Source organism: Bos grunniens, chromosome 11, assembly GCF_055505025.1.
Source record: "Bos grunniens cultivar Pamir isolate PY7600 chromosome 11, Bosgru_T2T1.0, whole genome shotgun sequence".
In the NCBI taxonomy this organism is placed as follows: Eukaryota; Metazoa; Chordata; class Mammalia; order Artiodactyla; family Bovidae; genus Bos; species Bos grunniens.
Window position 1 is genome coordinate 100,332,405 of NC_141175.1, and position 23,144 is coordinate 100,355,548.

General features: G+C 42.3%; 1 protein-coding gene across 4 annotated transcripts in view; it reads right to left on the bottom strand.

The window, feature by feature from the left end:
- Positions 1–1,558: 1,558 nt before the first annotated feature.
- IL18R1 (interleukin 18 receptor 1) overlaps positions 1,559–23,144 on the bottom strand; it is a 38,428-nt gene continuing 16,842 nt past the window's right edge. For 3 of the 4 annotated variants that reach the window (XM_086327791.1, XM_086327789.1, XM_086327790.1), the window contains exons 6-11: positions 20,517–20,579; positions 19,171–19,291; positions 14,637–14,776; positions 12,601–12,762; positions 8,648–8,806; positions 1,559–5,246 (exon numbers count right to left, since the gene is read on the bottom strand). In XM_086327791.1, coding sequence (XP_086183917.1) covers positions 4,891–5,246; positions 8,648–8,806; positions 12,601–12,762; positions 14,637–14,776; positions 19,171–19,291; positions 20,517–20,579 — 1,001 coding nt within the window. In that variant the 3' untranslated portion in view covers positions 1,559–4,890. The remainder of the gene's footprint in view (positions 5,247–8,647; positions 8,807–12,600; positions 12,763–14,636; positions 14,777–19,170; positions 19,292–20,516; positions 20,580–23,144) is intronic. The other variant, XM_086327792.1, reaches the window with a different exon arrangement.

The window sequence follows — 23,144 nt, forward strand, 5'->3', positions numbered from 1 at the left end:
ATATTTCCCCTGAGCATTTAGAGCTGCGATTCAAATCGATTGTGCCGGTGTCTCGTTCAGACAAGCATGCTGATAATGGCTGCAAGGAGCTCACCCTCATCTATGCCCGGCTGACAGTCCTCTGGAGCCAGCTGGTCAACCGCTAGCATCCATATTGGATGCGCTCCTCATACTTGTCAGGGGCCTGACTCCCTGTATCTTAGCAGGTACCTCAGTCGAGTGTACATTCCCATCCTGTGGAGAACTTGGGTGCTGTTGCCCTCCATCCCTACCCTAGTACCCTAGAAGAACCCTTGTACTCTTTTATCCTCCTCTGAGCCGTACCTTGGGAAGATCCACTGGAAGAGGAAATGGCAACCCACTCCAGTACTCTTGCCTGGAAAATCCCATGGGCGGAGAAGCCTGGCGGGCTGCAGTCCCTGTGGTCGCAAAGAGTCAGACACGACTGAAGCAACTTAGCTTGCGTAGCATGAGCCAGTCCTAAGCAGCCCTGCTTCCTCTCTGCAAGACTGTCTAGACCCTCTGGTACAATGGATCTCCCCAAGAAGTGCCCACAGCTTCCCTCAAGTCTCACTGTGCAACAGCCCATAAAGAGAGGGCTCGGTACCCTCTCTGCTCCAGCCTGTCACACTAGCTACCTGTATGCTCAGGATTGGCCCCTGGATTGGTCGTGTCTCAGGTTCCAGGCTTTAGAATATTGGGTAATAAGGTCTCTCTCTGCTCTCAGAGTGGAGAAGGAAATGGCAAAGTGGAGAAAGAAATGTCAACCCACTCCAGTATTCTTGCCTGGAGAATCCCATGGGCAGAGGAGCCTGGTGGGCTACAGTCCATGGGGTCACAGAGAGTCGGACACGACTTAGTGACTAAACCACCACCTGCTCTAAGAGACTGTCAGAATAATTTAGTAAATACTTCCAGCACATAATGGACACACACGGAGTGTTTCTTTGTACATCTTAAGTGGCGGACTCATCTCTGATTTTCTGAGACGGACTCCACATGTAAGGACATATGAAGTCATAAAAGAGAATGACATTATTTTATCAGCCAGTTACTTATTGGTCCTGGTTGGAAATGTTTGCACTTACATTTTAAAATATGCACGTGAATTAACTGGCATGTGAATAACCTGATATTCCTGCTGGGCATTGGGTGGCCTTGTGACAGTAAGCTCAGTTTTGGCTCCTGGATGGAAGGTGAAACTGAGAAAGTATGTACAAAGCAATTTGACATAAAAAAAGATAGATGGAAATGTTCATTGTGAATGACCCACATCTTATCAAAGAGGTGGAAATCCACATTGAGAATGAGGGGTTGACATTTTTTTTAAGTCTTTATTGAATTTGTTACAATATTGTTTCTGTTTTATGTTTGACTTCTTGGCTGAGAGATATATGGGATCTTAACTCCCTGATCAGGAATTAAACTCGAACTCCCTGCATTGCAAGGCAAAGCCCTAACCACTGGACTGCCAGAGAAGTTCCTGAAATTTTAAAATAAGTGAAAAAGATGTTGAGATTTTTTCAAAAATAAAAGCACAACATCAATGATTCGTTAATGTGTTTTAAAGCACATATTTAATATATACATTTAACACATTACTACAAAATCCATTTAATGTATTTAAAGAAACATAATAAGAAAGGAAATCATTCTGTGTGTTAGAGATAATGATGACAGGAATAAAATTTCTCACGACCATATATTTTCACATATAAATCTTAGCAATTAAATCATTTTACATTTTTAACCATACAACTGGCATACAAAGTTGTAAGTAGTGCTACAAAAGTTAGATCACTTTCTTATACTGAAAATCTTATTTTTGATTTTCAGTAGTATCTACCACAGCTGTTCTATTTAATTTTTTAAGTTGCCTTTAATTTTTTAAATTTTTTATTTTGTGTTGGAGTATCGTTGATTTACAATGTTGTGTTCGTTTCAGGTGTACAGCCAAGTGAGTCATGTATCCATATCGATATATCCATTCAAATTCTTCTCCCACATAGGTCATTAGAGGATACTGAATAGAGTTTCCCGGACTGTACTGTAGGTCCTAGCTGATCATCTATTTTATATACAGTAGTACCACAGCTGTTTTAAACAGTATCTGCTTTAAATTCTTTTGGAATTGTCATACTGCACCCATATATCCAACTAGGCTTCCAAGCTTACCCAGCTCTTTCCTTTCTCTGTAAGGCTGGTAGCTCTCACTCTCTCACTGATTTTCAGGCCCAGCCATTACCACTAAGGCCATCAGAAAGGCCCAGAGGACTGGGTTCACTTTAAGGAGACAGATATATGTCTTTAGACATTGAAAGTTGCACATGTCCAGTGAAGAAATATCCTTTCCAATGAAGCTTATCCTACGGATATGCTTTTCCTCTATGCTTCTCTGAATAAACGAATATCCTCAAGTCACTGACTCAATGGACCTGAATTTGAGCAAACTCAGGGAGACAGTGAAGGAAAGGGAAGCCTGGCAAGCTGCAGTCCATGGGGTTGCAGAGAGTCAGACACGACTTAGCAACTAATAATAATAAAAGCAACAACTAATACTAAAGTGGCAGGACCAACACTTACAGAGTGTTAATTCCGTGCCAGTAACTGATGTAAGTGCTTCATTTATATTTATTCATTTAGTCCCCCTGTACAATTCTTGTAAATTCTAATTTTACTGATGAGGAAAACTCATCAGAGGTGAGTCAGAGGAGATGCCAGAGGTCATGGTAATAGTAAACCCAGGATCCAGTTCAAGTGTCTTGGCTGCACACCCCCAGCCTTGCCCTCCATCCGAGGTCTGTGCGTGAGTGCTCAGTCTTGTCTCTTTGAGACCCCATGGAATGTAGCCCACTGGGCTCCTCTGTTCATGGGATTTCCCAGCAAGAATACTGGAGTGGGTTGCCATTTCTTTCTCCAGGGGATCTTCCCGACCCAGGGATGGAAACTGTGTCTCCCTTGGTAGGTTTGATCCTGCTGCTGCTGCTGCTGCTAAGTCACGTCAGTCGTGTCCGACTCTGTACGACCCCATAGACGGCGGCCCACCAGGCTCCCATCCCTGGGATTCTCCAAGCATACTGGAGTGGGTTGCCATTTCCTTCTCCAGTGCAGGAAAGTGAAAAGTGAAAGTGAAGTTGCTCAGTTGTGTCCAACTCTTCGCGACCCCATGGACTACAGCCTACCAGGCTCCTCCATCCATGGGATTTCCCAGGCAAGAGTACTGGAGTGGGATGCCATTGCCTTCTCCGATCAAATAAATTGGTAGGCTGATTTATTTTACTGCTGAGCTGAGGGGCATTTTAAATTTGTAACCTTTTAAAAATGGAGCAAGTATATTAAAAATGCATAACCAACAAGGTCCTCCTGGACAGCACAGAGAACTCTGCTCAATGTTATGTAACATTATGTGCTATGTTAGCCTGGATGGGAAGTGAGTTTAGGGGAGAATGAATACGTGTGTATGTATGGCTGAGTCCTTTTGCTGTCCACCTGAATCTATCACAACATTGTTAACCAGCTATACCCCAATATAAAATAAAAGGTTCAAAAAAAAATTGAGCAAGTAACCATCAATTTTTTGGCTGCTTAATAACTAATTTGATCTGGTCCCTATCCCATGTCTAAACATTCAAAATCAATAAATGTCTGAGACTGTTTTTTAAAAAAACCAGAAAATGATTTGTATCTGGCATGAAAGATAAAAGGTTGTTTGCAGTTCCTTTTTAAGAAATTTCCACAAATAGGTCCAATTAAGCAAGCCCTCTGTAGCATCTTAGTGGGATTTCAACTGTAGGCCTGCAACTGTAGTAAGGATAATTAAGGATGCCCTGAGGTTGAAACACTGTTACAATAGCTCAAACCTCATACCTCGCCCTGCACACAGCCCTGCCACCCCATCCCCAGCCAATCCCAGGCACTGAGGTGTGTAGAGGTAGCAGCTCTTGCGAGAGCTGGGAGAGACTCCATTCCAGTTCCTGTGTCACCCACTGCATAGGCAATACCACAAGGTAAACTTAAAATCCTTTAGCTCAACTTTTAGCATTAAAAAGCTCTTAAAACCTGCCCTTATTTTAAGGCCTAAGTTATTTGTGCCATGTCCAGCCTCATATCAGAGGATGAGATGGTTGGATGGCATCATTGATCCAATGGACATGAGTCTGAGCAAACTCCGGGAGATAGTGAAGGACAGGGAGGCTCAGTGGGCTACAGTCCATGGGGTCACAAAGAACCAGACACGAATGAGTGACTGAACAACATCCAACCTCACAGTTGCTGAACATGTGCCTGAGCAGACTGCCTGCATCCAGTTATAGAAGGAGAAACAGGAGACACATTTCTGTTGAGCTCCCCAGTCTTCTGGGAGCTCAGGGACTTCGCTGGTAGCTCAGTTGGTAAAGAACCTGCCTATAATAGATTTGGTTTGATTCCTGGGTTGGGAAGTTCCCTTGGAGAAGGGATAGGATACCCACTCCAGTATTCTTGGGCTTCACTGGTGGTTCAGATGGTAAACAATACGCAAGCAATGTGGGAGACCTGGGTTCGATCCCTGAGTTGGGAAGATCCCCTGGAGGAGGGCATGGCACCCCACTCCATATTCTTGCCTAGAGAATCCCCATGGACAGCGGAGCCTGGTGGGGTACAGTCCATGGGGTCACAAAGAGTCAGACGTGACTGAGCGACTAAGCACACAAACAGTGGAAGTCCCCGGCCATAGACGAATGTTTAGTCTTATCCCTGGCAACCTAAATGCCAAGTTCATCTTCAGTCTGTGAGTAAGATGTTCACAGAGTAGAGTTAAATATTTGAATAATGCCCTCTGTTATCCACAGGCTCAGACACTCAGTCCTCAGACTGTCAAGAGCTCTTTCTTCTGCTCAGCTTTTCTGAAGATTAGGACTTCAAAAGAACAGGCGAGACTTCTGACTCATCTCTGCAGGGTTTGACTGCTTTTGCAGGCATCAGATAAAGAAGATTCTTCCAGAACCTTGAGTTATAAGACAGAGACTTATCTGCCTTCCACTTCAGAACTCTGTGGGATTTCAAAAGCTTCAGTGATTGAGGCAAAAATCTGAAGTCTCCGACAGGTGTAAATTCAATTAAGATGATTTTAATTTTCCTTTCCACCAGTGCTTCATGGAGTCCACTTTCAAGTTCATACCTGACTTCACTAGACATATAACTTTTACTGAGAACAATGATCAGTCTTCGGCTTTTCTCTATCAATGAATGGATTTCATCAACAACAGCTGAAAATATAAGAGGTGGCAGGTTAATTTAAGAAAACCAAAAGGGTGGACAGGAGATAAAAATCATGTTGCACAGTCCTATTTTGTATTATTTAACTCAGCTTCACTAATAAAGTTTAAAGTAGGTCATTCTCAGTTTTATATGCCTATTTTTTTAACTAATTTTTTTTTTTTTGGCTGTGTGGCATGTGGGATCTTAGTTCCCTGCCCAGGGATAGAACTCACACCCCCTGCATTTAAAGAAGCAATCAACTGCACAAAGATAATGAATACCTCCTTAGCCTTACTCTGTGCCTGGTGTGTGTGTGCTCAGTAACATCCGACTCTGAGACCCCATGGGTGTAGCCCACCAGGCTCCTCTATCCACGGGGCTTCCCAGGCAAGAATAATGGAGTGCATTGTTACTTCTTTTTCCAACTCTGTGCCATACCTTCTTCTAAACATGTTGCGTATATGAACTCCTTTAATCAGCACAATGATCCTATGAAGAAAGTACTGTAATCACCCTCATTTTACAGAGGAGGAAACCAAAGCACAGAGTGGTTCAGTAACTTGCCCAGAGTCACACAGCTGATAAATGGCAGAACTGGAATCTGACCCCACGTGGTCTGGTTCCAGAGTGTCTATTCCTAACCATGACACCATCCTGCCTCTTTACATGCATGGAAGAAAAGGCTAAAATACTAATTGAAATATTAAAAAAAAAAAAAAGCCCACAACACTGCCATATTCTAGACCACAGGTTGATAAACCTTTTCTGTAAGGGGCCAGATGGTAAATATTTCAGCCTTGGCAGGTCATACTGTCTTTGTCACAGCTATTCAACTCTGCTGATTAGCTCAAAAGCAGCCACAGCCAACACAGGAGCAAATGCGTGTGGCTGCTTCAAGGACTGGAGCTGCCCTGTGGTTGACAGACTGCCAACCTCTGTTCTAGATCCAGCCCTTCGCAGACTGAGGTTCTAACCTGAACTAATTATGAATTGATACTTTCATACTGTGGTGCTGGAGAAGACTCTTGAGAGTCCCCTGGACAGCAAGGAGATCAAACCAGTCAATTCTAAAGGAAATCAACCCTGAATATTCACTGGAAGGACTGACACTGAAGCTGAAGCTCCAAATACTTTGGCCACTCAGTCGACTCTTTGGAAAAGACCCTGATGCTGGGAAAGATTGAGGGCAAGAGGAAAAGGGTGCAACAGAAGATGAGATGGTTGGATGGCATGAGTCTGGACATGAGTTTGAGCAAACTCTGGGAGATAGTGAAGGACAGGGAAGCCTGGCATGCTGCAGTTCATGGGGTCCCAAAGAGATGGACGTGACTAAGTAACTGAACAACAATACAAGCATTCTTTATTTTTATTTAAGAGTGAAGAAGAAACCTGTTATTTAAATGCTTCCTAGAAAATAATGGAAATATTTAATAATAAAATGGATGCAAAGTCAAGAAGAAATACTTTGTGACAGCGTGTCTCCTTGGATACAAAGCAGTGACACACAAAGCATCACAGTGTCGAATGCATCTGACAGTTTGGTATGTTATCCCTTAGAGAGGTTATTTGATATTTAAAAATATTTTCTCTTTCTAATGTGTAACATTTTCCCTTCTTAATTTGTGACCTAGGAAGGAAAAAACACTTTTTTTAAGACTTTTTTTTTTTTGATGTGGACCATTTTTAAAGTCTTTATTGAATTTGTTACAATATTGTTCTGTTTTACACTTTGCATTTTGGGTGCACGGGATCTTAGCTCCCAAACCAGGGATGGAATCTGCACTCCCTGCATTGGAAGGTGAAGTCGTAACCACTGGACCACCGGGAAGTCCCCACAACTGTTTCTTATTTCCTGCCCTATCCTAAATGCCCAACTTAGAATTTGCCACAAAGATGGTGCTCAGCGAATGATGAATGAATGAATGAGTGATGGTAACTATCAAGACATTTGTGTTGCATCATTTGTGAGGCACTAGCATCTAGAAGGCAATGGCACCCCACTCCGGTACTCTTGCCTGGAAAATCCCACGGATGGAGGAGCCTGGTAGGTTGCAGTCCATGGGGTCGCTAAGAGTCAGAATGACTGAGAGACTTCACTTTCACTTTTCACTTTCATGCATTGGAGGAGGAAATGGCAACCCACTCCAGTGTTCTTGCCTGGAGAATCCCAGGGACAGGGGATCCTGGTGGGCTGCCATCTATGGGGTCGCACAGACTCAGAAACGACTGAAGTGACTTAGCAGCAGCAGCATCTATAATAATTTGACACCAGATTCCAAATCTCTGAAAGACTTTCAGAGGAAATGTGGAAGTGTTACTAAATCTCTTTGAGTTTAGCTGTAATATACTTTAGTATCATGTTACAGCCATTTGTATTCATATATTAATTTAAAACTTGAATTTCACAATCAAAATATGGTAGGAACCATCAATCTCATTTTATTTAACCTTTACCATTACTCCTAATTTCTACTTTAATTTTCTCACAATGTCAACACGATAAAGAAGAAACATTTTTTGGTAAGAATTAACCTGCGTTTATAGTCCAAAGAATCACATATTAAATTAGTTTTATTAGGTTTTGCTATACAAAATACCATCAAAAGAGGGATTCATCCTGTGCTCAATCAGGTTTGATGATTTGTGACTCCATGGACTGTAACCCACAGGCTCCTGTGTCCATGGGATTCTCTAGGCAGGAATATTGGAGTGAGTTGCCATTTTCTCCTTCAGGGAATCTTCCCCACCCAGGGATAGAACCTGCATCTTCTGACTGGCAGGCGGCAGATGCTTTACTGCTGAGCCACTGGGTAAGTCCTTACTCTGGTCTATTAAATGCTTTGTAATAGCAATTCTGGCCCTGGTTCTGAAAATGGAGCACTTGCTCCCTTTCTCCAGAGTCAGAGACCTCTGAAGCAAGAGGAAGAGTTCAAGTTCTGGACCAGGCTCCCCAGAGGCCACACTTGGAAGGAGTACAGGTTGCTCATCATTTCTGGTTTACAGGGGAATGGCTACCCACTCCAGTATTCTGGCCTGGAGAATTGCACTGACTGGACTGTCCATGGGGTCACAAAGAGTTGGATATGACTGAGTGACTTTCACTTTCACTTTTCTTTCATTTTTAAGCAAACAGGAGAGCCTTTTATAAGGTAAGCTATTCATCTTTTAAAAACCATCTCCACTAATTTTCCTTATTTTTTAAGGCCTTCTTTTAAAATTGGATGTACTGTGTTTATTTATTATTAATGTGTATTTACTTATTTGGCCTCACCTCACAGCATGTGGGATCTTAGTTCCCCGACCAGGGATTGAACCCACACCTCCTGTATTGGAAGCTAGAAGTTTTAATGACTGGACTGCCAGGGAAGTCCCCTTCCACTAATTTTCTATCTGGTATTCCCTTTCTTACCTCCTCCAGGAACCACATCTCTTTCAAATATGCATAACTTATACCCAAAATGTTTCTCCAACACCCTGGGCAAAGTCTCCACAGCAAACGCGTGCTCCTCTCCATGCTCGGGCTGACACTCTTTCAGGTAGGACACAAAAGCATCATATGTTTTTCCATCTAGGAGATAAGGTTGACCCCTTTCATTAGTGTGAAAACAAGGCTTTATTTAACTAAAGACTTGAGTGAAATCCCTGGAAGGTGGGAATGGAATCATTGAAAGAGAAAAGTCAAATAGAGCATCCTCACATTCAAACACATCAGTCCGACACAGTGTAGACATTAAATTACATACACGACTATGTGTGAAACAGATGGCTAGTGGGAAGCTGCTGGAGAGCACAGGGAGCTCAGCTTGGTGCTCTGTGATGACCTAGGCGGGTGGGATGTCGCGGGGGCGGGGGGCTCGTTGGTAGAGGGCGGTCCGAGAGGGAAGGGACCTATGTATACATAGAGCTGATTCACTTTGTGGTACAGCAGAAACTAATGCACTGTTAAGCAATTATACTCCAATAAAAAAATCTGTGCAGTTCTTCATATATCGATTATACCTCGATGAAGCTATTAAATAAAAGAATAAAATATTTTTGATAGAAAACAAATTTAAAAATAAAACAAGAATGTTTAAACTAGGCAATGCCTAAGGTCCCTCAAATATCCTTTGGTTCCATGTTTTTCATGCATCACTCTTTATCTCTGACTTTTGAAGTTGTCAACAAGGAATACACTCAGTTATTATTATAGGCCAACAAAAAAATAACATACTCAGACCTTGTATGGGAACCAAGTAGTCAACTGGCAAATTTTTCCTAAGCATGTACATTAAGAGTCCCACTGCTTGACACCAAAAAGGTCTCGACACAGAGACCCATGAAGACAAATGAAGAGTTCAAGTTCTAGACCAGGCCCCCAAAAAGCCATAACTGGAAGGAGTGCAAACTTTAGGTTAGGGCATTAAAGGAATTTAAAGAAAATAGAAGGTCAAGGAGCCCAAATATGTTCTCTATCCAGGATCTGGGAGCAAATCTTACCTTGGCTTATTCTACTGCTATTAATATCATTTAATTCTACCGCCATCTGAATCTACCCTCAAAACCACTCCCTGAAAGTGAGAATAAAAACAAAGCTGAGTATTTACCCTGGAGAATGGAACGAAGTGACTGGAGATGATTGAAATCATATGCTATAGGAACACATGCTACATGGTCTATGATGCTTTAGACAGCAATAGAAAAGCTTCTGTTCTATTATAGGTTTTCATTGATGACATTTGCTCCTACTTAATTCTGGATAGGAAAGCAGTGTTCAAGGGGACTGTGTCAGCAAACAATAAAGACTGTTCTAACTGGGTGACTGAAAAATAATACACATTTCTCTCTTCTGCTTTCATCCAATCTATTTGAGAAGACAGAGTGGACACAGGCAACATCTTGGAAAAGCTGACAAATAATGTTAGCAGCTACAAGACAGTGTAAACAAAACAACAAACAAATAAACAAAAAAAACTTGGTCTAAGAGTAAGCAGAGCTCTCCATGGATATGATGTTAGTTGGGGTCAGTACAGGAAGAAGGGGGAGTAGGTGTAAAAAGGTCTACCTTATCCCATGACATTTGGTTAGATGCTAGAGGAATTAGATTTATGCTTGCGTACATTACTGGGGTGAATGAATTTGCTGCTGAGTTTAAGGCTAAATATTATTGGCTTCTCTATTTCAAAAGAGTAGGGTAAAAGCATTCTTGGTCCATGTTCTTTATGTTGAGTATCACTTCTGCTCAACAACCCAGCCCAATATCTTCAGCAGCATCCAGGCTCACAAAACAACCCTTTCTAATTCTGCCTCTAGCATCCTGGTTCAGCAGTTCAAATCAGAACTTATCTTTGGTTTAGAGCAACTGCTTTGAAGAATAGAGCACATATGAAAGACTGAACATTTGGTAAAAATTGCAGAATTCATATTCATATCAAAGGTAAGAAAAGTTGGCAGAAATAGAGCTACTTCTGAATTTAATCAGTAAGTGGGTCCCTTGCATAACTCTTAGGTTGTTGTGAAATGCAGCTATCTATCAGTATAAGTAAGAGCCAGTGATTCTACTGGGCTTCCCAGGTGACTTAGTGGTAAACGAATCCACCTGCCAATGCAGGAGACTCAAGAGACATAGGTTTGATTCCTGGCCTGGGAAGATCCCCTGGGGTAGGAAATGGCAACTGACTCCAGTATTCTTGCCTGGAAAATTCCATGGACAGAGGAGCCTGGCGGACTACAGTCCACGGGGCTAGAGAGTTGGACACGATGGAGTGTACATCAAACCAACTGTATCCACATCTACATTTCTAGTTATTCTCCTTTAGGGAGTTTCCCTTCAGTTACACTGCACACAAACGAAATGATGACTATACTAAGTTCTCCACTACATCACTTCTGCAATAATGGAAGGTTGTAAGAAACCCGAGTGTCCATCAAGTGGTGACTCAATAAACAAAGGTGCATTCATAGAAATAAAACATTGTGCAACCCGAAAAAATGAGAGGCTTTATAAACTAAGATGGAAGGGTATCCAAGATACAATAAAACAAAGTTCAGAATAGGTGTAGAGCATGGCAAGATCTGTCTTTCAAATAGGAGTAAAATATGATTCTATATTATTAACATTCATTTGAATATACTACCAATAGGAGATGAGGCGGGAAACAGGCGTTGGACGAACATGTACGTATCATTTCTAAGAGTTTTAATATTTTGAGCTATGTATGTGCTACACACACACACACACACACACACACACACACACAGATATAAAAGCAAGTGCAATGGATTATACCCATACCTTTCTAATTTGGTAACTATTTTAAATAAAAAAAAAATTATCTCTTTATTTGGCTGCCCTGGACCTTATTTGCAGCCCTTGGGCTCTTCACTGTGGCATGTGGGGTTTCTTTTTAGTAGTGACACTCAGAATGTCTTTTGTTAGCTGCAGCATGTGGAATCTAGTTCCCAGACCCGGGATCAAACCCGGGGCCCCTGCATTGGGAGCGTGGAGTCTTAGCCACTGGATCACCAGGGAAGCCCCTCTATTTTGAATCTTGAGGACCTCTGATCACCTTCAAAATTAGGAAAACTGAGAAACCACAGTCCCCAGATAGAAGGAGGAGCAGATAAAAAAATAGCAGAGCTAGGGGACTGGAACTCAGGTCATGTGGTATGGAGTTCAAGGTTCTTGCAAGTCCATCATACAGCCTCCTTTGCTGGGTTTAAATAATGAACCATGATACAACTCAACTCAATTTAAATGACTTTAACTGAGTGTGCACTTTGTGTAAGGCACCAGATGGTGTGTGAGCAATGACATTCAGACACACAGTCCTTGGGCAAGAACACGTCACAGCACATTTAGAAGGACACAGCATACATGCATGAAACCATTAGAGAATAATTTTTGACAACAGGTAAGTAAGCACAAGAAAAAGTGGCACAGACAACATCCACAGCAGATGATTCGTCAGATCAATTTTTCTTATGGAAAACCTCTACTGCCATTGCTGCTGCTGCTAAGTCACATCAGTCGTGTCCAACTCCGTGTGACCCCATAGACAGCAGCCCACCAGGCTCCCATCCCTGGGATTCTCCAGGCAAGAATACTGGAGTGGGTTGCCATTTCCTTCTTCAATGCAAGAAAGTGAAAAGTGAAAGTGAAGTCGCTCAGCCGTGTCCGACTCTTCTCGACCCCATGGACTGTAGTCCACCAGGCTCCTCCATCCATGGGATTTCCCAGGCCAGAGTACTGGAGTGGGTTGCCATTGCCTTCTCCACTACTACCATTAACCCAACAATATAATCAACATAAGGTGAAGATTAATTCATAGCTTCTTAATGAAACTCTAAGATAAGAGATCCCAGCATTATGACATTCATTACCTGTTAAGGTTTCGTCTCTTCCCATGAAATGTCTATAAAATAGAACCAAGTCAACTCTATAAATGACACCCATGGTCACAAGGCAGACAACCACCACTGAGATCACGACAGCTACGATCATTCCTCTAGTGAAGACGTGGCCTGGGATGTCAACCATGTCTTCTAGAAAGAAAAAGAAAATGGGAAAATCAGTCAGGAAAATTTCATTAGAGTCTTTCACCGTCATATTGCTGTGGTCAGTTTTTTTTTTTACCTTTAACACAAATCAACTTGTCTATCCAGTTACTCTGAACTCCTGCCCTTAGTCTCCTGTGGTGATCTTTTTGCTCCATAGAAATGTGTACAAGGGTATTATACAGAGATGTGAACTGAGAATCTGTTTCTACCCAAGGAAGTCAGATTTCTAGGATGCTGAGACACCAGGGCAAAATGCAGAAGGACCCACACATAAATCTCAGTTAGTGGGCTGGGAACATATTGTGAAGGCGTGGAATCTTTTAAGATTAATTTTTATTTATTTTTAATTAATTTTTGCTGATTTACAATGTGGTGCTAGTTTCTACTGTACAGCCAAATGAATCGGCCACACATGTACCCCCTCCCGTATGGGCTTCCTTCCCATTCAGCTCACCACAAAGCGTTCAGCAGAGTTCTCCGTGCTCTGCAGTATGTCCTCATTAGTCATCTATCTCATTAGTCTCTATGTGTCCATCCCAACCCCCCACTTCCCCCTGGGTACCCATAATTTGTTCTCTACGTTTGTGTCTCTATTTCCGCTCTGCGAGTAGGAGCATCCACACTGTTTTTCTACGTTGCACACACATGCATATACGGTATTCGTTTTTCCCTTTCTGACTTCGCTCTGTATGACACTCTCTAGCCGCAGCCATGTCTCTGCAAAGGACACTGTGTTTTAATTGAAGCGCAGTTGATTTACACTGTTATCCCAGTCTCAGATGCACAGCAAAGTGAGTCTGTTATATGTGGGCATAAATTCACTCTTCTTCAGATTCTTTTCTTACATAGACCATTATAGAATACTGAGTAGAGGTCCCTATGTTATACAGTAGATCCTCATTTGTTCTCTGTTTTATATACAGCGCTGTGTATATGTCAATCCCAAACTTCCGATTTGCCCCTCCCCCACCCGCTTACTCCCTGGTAACCTTAAGAGATTGAGTGCCCAGGCGAGGGCATGTGGGCTTCAGCCTGGATCCAGCACCTATTCTGTGTCCTAGAGAAAGTCACTGATACCCTCAACTCTTAGGGTTTTATCTGTACACACAGGACAGCAATGAAGCTAGTAGTATTTTCTCCTTCACATACAGGGCTGCTGCTTTGAAGGTGGGTTAAATATTACAAATAAGTAGTGAGCACATTACCTGGCACTCAGCTCTGAGAACTTTTGCATATTTTTATATGAAAATGTCCTTTTGAGAAAACAAGTTACCTTTCCTAGATGGGTTGAGTTTATGCTCATTATGGACAACATAACCCGTAAAGGTTAAATTAAATTATTCTGTCATAAAGGACAGAATAATTCTTTTTAATAAATCTGTTCAAAACTTTTAAAGTTGCACATTGTATTTTTTCTTTATTTTAATTTTTTGGCTACACAGCATGAGGAATCTTATGCTGGAACCGAACCCACACCCCCTGCATTGGAAGTTTGGAGTCCCAATCACCAGACCGCAGGGAAACCCCAATAGAATAATTTGTAATAACCATTCCACAGTGTGGCCATGGCCACTGCCAACATGCTAGCACATTTCCTTCTAGATTTTCTTTTTTCCCTGAAAACATTTACTTAATTGGACCCACATGGTGATCACTCTTTGTCGCTTAACATTATATTATGAGGGACAGCAGTGAGCTGAGACCAGTGCTCCCACTGGACGCCTGTGAAAAGTCAAGCCCTTCACCTCTCAGGAGCCTGGTTCTTGGTGTGTGAGGTGAGGAAGTGATGAGTTATGACGGGCCTCTCAGCTGTAGCAGTCTAGGTTTGCACCGACTTCCAAAAATAAAATTCCTCACACCTTTTAGCAGCAAGAGGAAGCTTTTGGTGTCGATGCCTCCCTCATTGACCGCAGTGCAATTGTATGAAAAGTTTAGATTTCTTGTATTTACGTTCTCAATCCTCAGTATTGTGGAAGCAAGCCATTTGCCTTCTGAAGTCCTGTAAGAGAGGAACATGGTTTAGCAATAGGCTATGTGTCGTTACCAGCGACATGACCCATGAGAGAGGAATCTGTTTGCGCAAATACATCTGTAAAAAGCGATGTTTTGTGGACTTCAGAGATCTTCGCTTTCTGGTGAGTTCTGTTCAAGTGTGAGCTGCCTGCTCCCTGGGGATGTCAGTCCTCCTGAGACCATCTGGGGCAGGTGCTGCCTAGAACTAAATACCTGGAAGACGACGGTGTTCAGTTGAAAATAAGAGAAAATATTTTCTCTCTCAATTACAGGCATACTTCATTTTACTGAACTTTGCTTTATTGCACTTTGCAGATATTGCACTTTTTACAAGTTCAAGGTGTATCAAGCAAGTCTCTGGGTGCCATTTTCCCAACAGCATTTGCTCACTTTATGTCTCTGTGTCACATTTTGGTAATTCTCAGAAATTCACATTTTTTCATTATCATATTTATTAGGGAATCTGTGATCAGCGATCTTCAATGCTACTATTGTAATGGTTTGGGCATTTATTTTAGCCATCAAGTATTTTTAAATAAGGTATGGATATTGTTTTTTACATTTAATGCCATTACACACTTAATAGAGTACAGTACACGCCCAGTCGCTCAGTTGTATCTGACTCTTTTGCGACCCCATGGACTGTAGCCCGCCAGGCTCCTCTGTCCATGCAATTTCCCAGGTAAGAATATTGGAGTAGGTTGCCATTTCCTTCTCCAGGGGATCTTCCCAATCCAGAAATCAAACCTGCGTCTCCTGCATCTCCTAGATTCTTTACCACTGAGTCACTGGGGAAGCCCACAGTATATAGTGTAAATAATTTCACGTGCACTGGGAAACCAAAAAATTCATGGGACTCGCTTTATTGCGGTATTTGCTTTATGGTGGTAGTCTGGAACCAAACCTGCAATAGCTCCAAAGTGTGCCTGTGTTTCATCCATTCCTCCTGTCCCGACTATTCAGTGTCCCTCCCACCGTGAAGTCTCTGCCAGCAGTGACAGGGCTGCGAATCATTAGTACAGATACAGATGCATGTCAAGCTTGTCCTCACAATCCTAATGATAACTCTTATTTTGTTCTGCATTTAAGTTAAAACACAATACTATTTTCAGACATCCTCCAAGCACATGAGAAATACCAGTTAAGCTGCTCAGAAAGTGTCAGAAAATGACCAGAGACCACCAGCACAGCCAACTGTCTTTCTTTTCTGAAAGGACTCAAGATGTCCTGTCTTTGATACAAGGCAAATGCTCTTGATATCTGCCTCTTGCCAGTGGCAGGCTCTATAGGCTTGGGGTCAACCAGCACTCCCAAGTATAGTCATTCACCTGCCAGGCCTCCAGCAGCTGGACGTGGGACCTGCTGCAGCCTCCAACTGTCTGTTTCATTTTAGAACCAAATTCTCTACAGAAGTCACCAAACCAGAAATAGCCTCCCTGGTGGCTCATACGGTAAAGAATTTGCCTGCAATGTGGGAGGACCTTGGTTTGACCCCTGGGTTGCAGAGATCCCTGGAGGAGGAAATGGCACCCCACTTCAGTATTCTTGCCTGGAGAATTCCATGGACAGAGGAGCCTGGTGTAAAGAGTCCATGCGGTCACAAAGAGTCAAACACAACTGAACGACTAACACTTTCATCTTTCTTTCAACATCAGTGTAAAATCCACAAACAAGTGTGTGTGTGTGTGTGTGTGTATAAAAAAGGCAGGAAAAACTAAAAAATGCAGCTAAGGTGACAGACACCTCAGGACCATGACTCACTAAAACCCGAGTGTACAACTACCTTAATAATGATGGTAATGACTCCAAACCATTCAGAAGCATTGAAATGGCCGTAGAGGGACTTCCCAGGTGGTCCAGCAGTTAAGATTGAGCACTTCCACTTTAGGAGGTGCTGGTTTGATTCTAGGTCAGAGAACTAAGATCCCACAAAGGCAGGTGCAGGCAAAAATGAGTAAATGGTCATAGGTTCAGTGTGTTTTGTTTTAATACAGTATAACCATTCCTTTGTTGCTGCTGTTCAGTCACTCAGTCATGTCCAACTCTTTTGCAACCCCATGGGCAGCAGGACCACAGCACACCAGGCTTCCCTGTCCTTCACCATCTCCCAGTTTACTCAAACTCATGTTCTTTAATATAGGACATTTAAGTATTAAACTGTACGCCATTTGGAACGTTTTGCAGTAACGCTGCCTCCTAGATATTTACACCTAACCACCCTGTTGGGTTTTTCTATCTGCTCTTACTGTGTTTCTAATTTCCATTAATGGACACTGGCGGGAAAAGGCTGCCATAATTACTATGGTCAATGTCAGTCGACCAACAACAAATGTCAGGGGGTACGTGATTAGTCCTTTAAATCAGTGTTTTCTTGAGTCATCATTTACACCTGACAATCTTTGGAAACCCTCCTGGACCTGAGAAAATCCCTTAATTCTCACCCTTAAGAAAGAGAATCATATATATATGTACATATATATCGCTGATTCAGCTTGTTGTACAGTAGAAACCAACACAACAGTGTAAAGCAACTACACTCCAATAAAAATTTTTAAAAAGCAAATATAATTGATTAGTTGGACCACCCTAAAAAAAAAAAAAAAGATAATCACTATAAGGAATGTTATACAAAGAAGCTCTGAACTATCCCTAAAGAGCAGGAGGCAGTGTCTATGTCAGCGTAGCTCATGGCCAGTGAAGATATCCCCTCACACTCACAAAACTGTCTTCAAATGGCTCTCTCCATCGTCGCGATTTTTTTTTCCTTCGTTTTTTTTTTTAATTTAAATTTATTTATTTTAATTGGAGGCTAATTACTTTACAATATTGTATTGGTTTTGCCATATATCAACAAGAATCTGCCACGGGTGTACACGTGTTCCCCATCCTGAACCCCCCTCCCACCTCACTCCCCATCCCATCCCTCTGGGTCATCCCAGTGCACCAGGCCCAAGCATCCTGTATCCTGCATTGAACCTGGACTGGTGATTCGTTTCTTATATGATATTATACATGTTTCAATGCCATCCTCCCAAACCATCCCACCCTCTCCCTCTCCCACAGAGTCCAAAAGACTGTTCTATACATCTGTGCCTCTTTTGCTGTCTCGCATACAGGGTTATCATTACCATCTTTCTAAATTCCATATATGTGCATTAGTATACTGTACTGGTGTTTTTCTTTCTGGCTTACTTCACTCTGTATAATAGGTTCCAGTTTCATCCACCTCATTAGAACTGATTCAAATATATTCTTTTTAATGGCTCAGTAATACTCCATTGTGTATATGTGCCACAGCTTTCTTATCCATTCGTCTGCTGATGGGCATCTAGGTTGCTTCCATGTCCTGGTATTATAAACAGTGCTGCATCTTCACGATTTTCAGTTCTCCTCGTTTCCATAATTTCCAACAAGAGAACAAAGAAAAGTGTGCAGGGGGAAGTACAGGGGGCAGATCTGGAGAGGAAGTGGTATTAATAGATGGCCTGCGGGCGGCTGGGGGTGTTCCAGGATTCTCAGAGACAGGTGCTGATGACGCACTGCGTCACCTACGGACACCCAGCTGGCCCCACGGTGACACGTAGGCAACACAGCCAGGCATGCAATAAGGGTCCAGAGTGCGCTCAAGGGGCCCAGAGTGACTTGTACATGCCCCAGTCTCCTGATGTGGCCTTTTCTCTGGCACATTCGTAAAATCAAAGCATTTAACACAATGTTCAAAGCTCATACGACAGTGGCCTAGTTAATCACTCTTCCATAAGATGGTGGAGGTAAAGTCTTCACCCCCATCAGATCCTGACTCACCAAAAGCTAATTCCGTAAGGCAGTGCTAATAAGCCTCACTGACCTTCTTTTTCTTTTTTGACTACACCACATGGCATGCAGGATCTTAGCTCCCTGATCAGGGAATGAACTCACACCCCCTGCATTGGAAGCATGCAGACTTGACCCCTGGACTGCCAGGGAAGTCCTGACCTTCTCTTTCTAACTTAGACCTCAGCAATAAATTTCTGCATCATTCATCAGCTTAGATATGAGAATTATAATTATAAAATATATAAGTTATAATTATAAGTTAAATTCATCCCAAGCATCCTATCAGTCTTTCAGGAGTCTGGTGTTTTGATCTCATATATATATATGATCCAGGGGCTTCCCTGGTGGCTCAGTGGTAAAGATCCCACCTGCCAATGCAGGAGATGTGGGTTTGATTCTTGGTCTGGGAAGGTCTCCTAAATTAGGAAATGGCACCCCACTCCAGTATTCTTGCCTGGCAAATCCCATGGACAGAGGAGTCTGGCGGGCTACAGCCCATGGGGTTGCAAAACACTCAGACACGACTTAGTAGCTGAACAACAACAATATATCACATATCCATACCTAATTCTCGTCACTTCCCCTTCATGTACATTAGGATCCTTTCCATTTTTTCTCCAGGTGTTCCAGTAAATTATATCCTTTTCATTCAGCAGAGCAGAGCAGTTGAGCTGTATATCTTTTCCTAGGTAAAAGTTGACAACCAACGTTCTGATTTTAGAAACTCAAGTTTCCCAAAGGCTAAAATTAATAAAGCCAATGTATATTAATGTAACATACAATGCTAATATAGTGCTGCATCTAAGAAAAATATGCCTGTTTTCATTAATAAAAAGAAAAACTTACAAAGCAGAGAAATTAGGTTGTGATTACAAGTCATCACCAAACTATGAATTGGCCTCTATTCAAATATTTATGTTGAAATCAATTATTAAAACTTAGGAAGGCCAGTGGACTTTCTTTTCAACCAACAGTCTAATAAGTAGTGTCAGGCCAAAACACCCACTGTAATGTCTAGAAAAACAAAATGGATAAAAGACAAGAAATTAAATTAGCTAAAAATTAAAGATGTCAGAGTGAAGGGAAAACTAAGAGAAACAGTTGGACAGAAAGTACAGTGAGGAATAAAGTTCTTCCAGGGTGAACTGGGGCTTCCCTGGTGGCTTAGGGGTAAAGAATCCACCTGCCAATGCAGGAGATACAAGTTCAATCCCTGGGCCAGAAGATCCCCTGGTGAGGGAATGGCTACCCACACTAGGTTTCTTGCCTGGAAAAGTACATGGACAGAGGCGCCTGGCGGGCTACAGTCCACAGGGTCACTAAACCCAATACAATTCAGCAACTGAATAGCAAAAACACCAGTCAAGTCAGTCCACTGATTCAAATCAAATCAATCCCTTAATATTTGAATCCCTTAATCAAATATTCAAACCATACAGTAAGTTTGAATAATTTCTCCAGAGAATTCTCACTGAGTTTTCATATTTAAAAATGACCACAGTTACTATTTGGAGAAGGAAATGGCAACCCACTCTAGTATTCTGGCCTGGAAAATCCCATGGACAGAGGAGCCTAGAGGCCTACAGTTCAGGGGGTCGCAAAGAGTCGGACATGACTTAGTGACTAAACAAGTTACTGTTAGAGAAAAGCCACATAGAAAGTGATTAAAACCACAGGTCTGCAAACCATCGGCACTTCCATAATCTTTTGAACACATTGCTAATTTTAACTATCACTAAAAGGGGCAACATTCAAACAATGACAAGGTTTTCCTGCTTCTGCAATATTCTTCAGTAAACATGGCATGTGTTACGAATACAACGTTGATCAATAAAAAACCAGAATCAGCCTTGAAAGACTCAATTATGCCCCCTGTTCATAAACCCAAAATATATGTATGTCAAATATACCTAGTTCCACTTTAACTTCTTCGATCTTTGGTCCAAGAAGAGCTGGAATTATATTACTGTGGTCTGAAAGTGAATAAAGAAAACAAAAATGCATTAGTGTTGCAGGGAGCTTTGCTAAGACAGATGTATTACAACATCTGTTGTAATATACTTATTATTCCAGGGAACAAAGATTCTAACAATCATCACTTTACATTTATTACTTAATTGTATTTTCATTAGATAAGGGAGGCAGGGAATACTGGTTGCCCTTTCACTTTCCATCAACTCAAAGCTCACCTAGCTGGAGAGAGCTTACTGAACTTGGTCTCCCCTCAATTCCACCTATGACTTCTGCCCAGCACAGCTAAAAGCCAGAAGGTGCAGGAAGTCAATGAAACCTCCAGACTTAGAAGATGCAGACTCACTGGGAATTGTCTTTATGTTCTCCCTTCTCTCTGCCCTCAATGCCTCAAAATAGATTTACTGGGTGCAAGGCACTGTGAAGTGGCATGTGCCAAGGATGCAGGCGCCTCTAGAAGCCGGAGAAGGCAAGGTATTGATTCTCCTGCAGAGCCTCTAGAATGAACACAATCCTACCGAAACCCGGAATTTAGCCCAGGGAAACCATTTTAGACTTTTGACCTCTAAAACTGTACAATAAATTTATATTGTTTGAAGACAGGAAGTTTGTGGTAATTTGTACATTCACAATGCATGTGTGGAATACAGCTATATAAGTGGACAGTTGGAGAGAAGAGGGAAGACGCTGCTAAAGTAAATGAGCTCTAGAAACCGTGAGCCCATGACTTTGTTGGATGAGTCAACCTAGGAGTTTACAGCTTCCTGGGAAAGAACAAGAAGGGTGGATAAGCCACCTGTCTTCAGACACTTGAAGGAGCTGTCATTTGCAGAAGGGACCAGATTTAATTTGAGGAGTTACTGAAGGCAACCACAGACACGAGTGGAAACTACAGGAAGGCATCAGTTCAGTTCAGCCACTCAGTCGCATCTGACTCTTCGCGACCCCATGGACTGCAGCATGCCCAGCCTCCCTGTCCATCACCAACTCCTGGAATTTACTCAAACTCATGTCCATTGAGTTGGTGATGCCATCTAGCCCTCTCATCCTCTGTCGTCCACTTCTCCTCCTGCCTTCAATCTTTCCCAGCATCAGGGTCTTTTCACATGAGTCAGCTCTTCGCATCAGGTGGCCAAAGTACTGGAGTTTCAGCTTCAGCATCAGTCCTTCCAATGAATATTCAGGACTGATCTCCTTTAGGATGGACTGGTTGGATCTCCTAGCTGTCCAAAGGACTGTCAAGAGTCTTCTCCAACACTACAGTTCAAAAGCATCAATTCTTCCGTGCTCAGCTTTCTTTAGAGTCCAACTCTTACATGCACACGTGACTACTGGAAAAACCATAGCTTTGACTAGATGGACCTTCCTGACAAAGTAATGTCTGCTTTTTAATATGCTCCCTAGGTTTGTCATAACTTTCCTTCCAAGGAGTAAGTGTCTTTTAATTTCATGGCTGCACTCATAATCTGCAGTGATTTTTGGAGCCCAAGAAAATAAAGTCTCTCACTGTTTCCATTGTTTCCCTATCTATTTGCCATGAAGTGATGGGACCAGATGCCATGATCTTAGTTGTCTGAATGTTGAGTTTTAAGCCAACTTTTTTACTCTCCTCTTTTACTTTCATCAAGAGGCTCTTTAGTTCTTCTTTACTTTCTGCCATAAGGGTGGTGTCATCTGCATATCTGAGATTACTGATATTTCTCCCAGCAATCTTGATTCCAGCTTGTGTTTCATCCAGCCCAGCACTTCTCATGATATATAAGTTAAATAAGCAGGGTGACAATATACAGCCTTGACACACTCCTTTCCCGATTTGGAACCAGTGTGTTGTTCCATGTCCAGTTCTAACTGTTGTTTCTTAACCTGCATACAGATTTCTCAGGAGGCAGGTCAGGAGGTCTGGTATTCCAATTTCTTTAAGAATTTTCCACAGTTCATTGTGAAGGCATAACTGGACTCAATGGAAAAAAAAAAGACTCATTGACAATTAAGCATTAAAATCTGGACCCAGCTGCTGAGTGATTTGGTCATTTCCAAGGCAGTTCCCAAGAAGAGACTGAATGATCTATTATTGGCTGAGCCATATGAAGGATATCTTCACTGCGTGGGATTTAATTAAATAATTACTTCTAATGTCTCCAGCTCTGGTGCTCTGTTGGCTTAGATGGTAAAGAACCTGCCTGCAATGCATGAGACCTGGGTTAGATCCCTGGGTTGGGAAGATCCCTTGGAGAAGGAAATGGCTATCCACTCCAATATTCTTGCCTGGAGAGTCCCCATGGACAGAGGAGCCTGGAAGGTTACAGTCCATGTGATCGCGAAGAGTTAGACATGACTGAAGAGACTTTCCAAGCAAGCAAGCAAGGTCTCCAATACCCTACAAGTCCAGGCTTCAGTGTTTCCATTACATAGGGTCTGGGTTCATGGTAAACCAAAATAAAAGGCATCATCCCCAAATGAAAAGCTTCTTCCACAGCCACACCTGTGCTCCTTACATGCTCTCGCCTGAGTGGACTCTCCCTAGCATGTCCTCCTATCTGTCCTTCATGCTCTGCCTCTAGGAACCA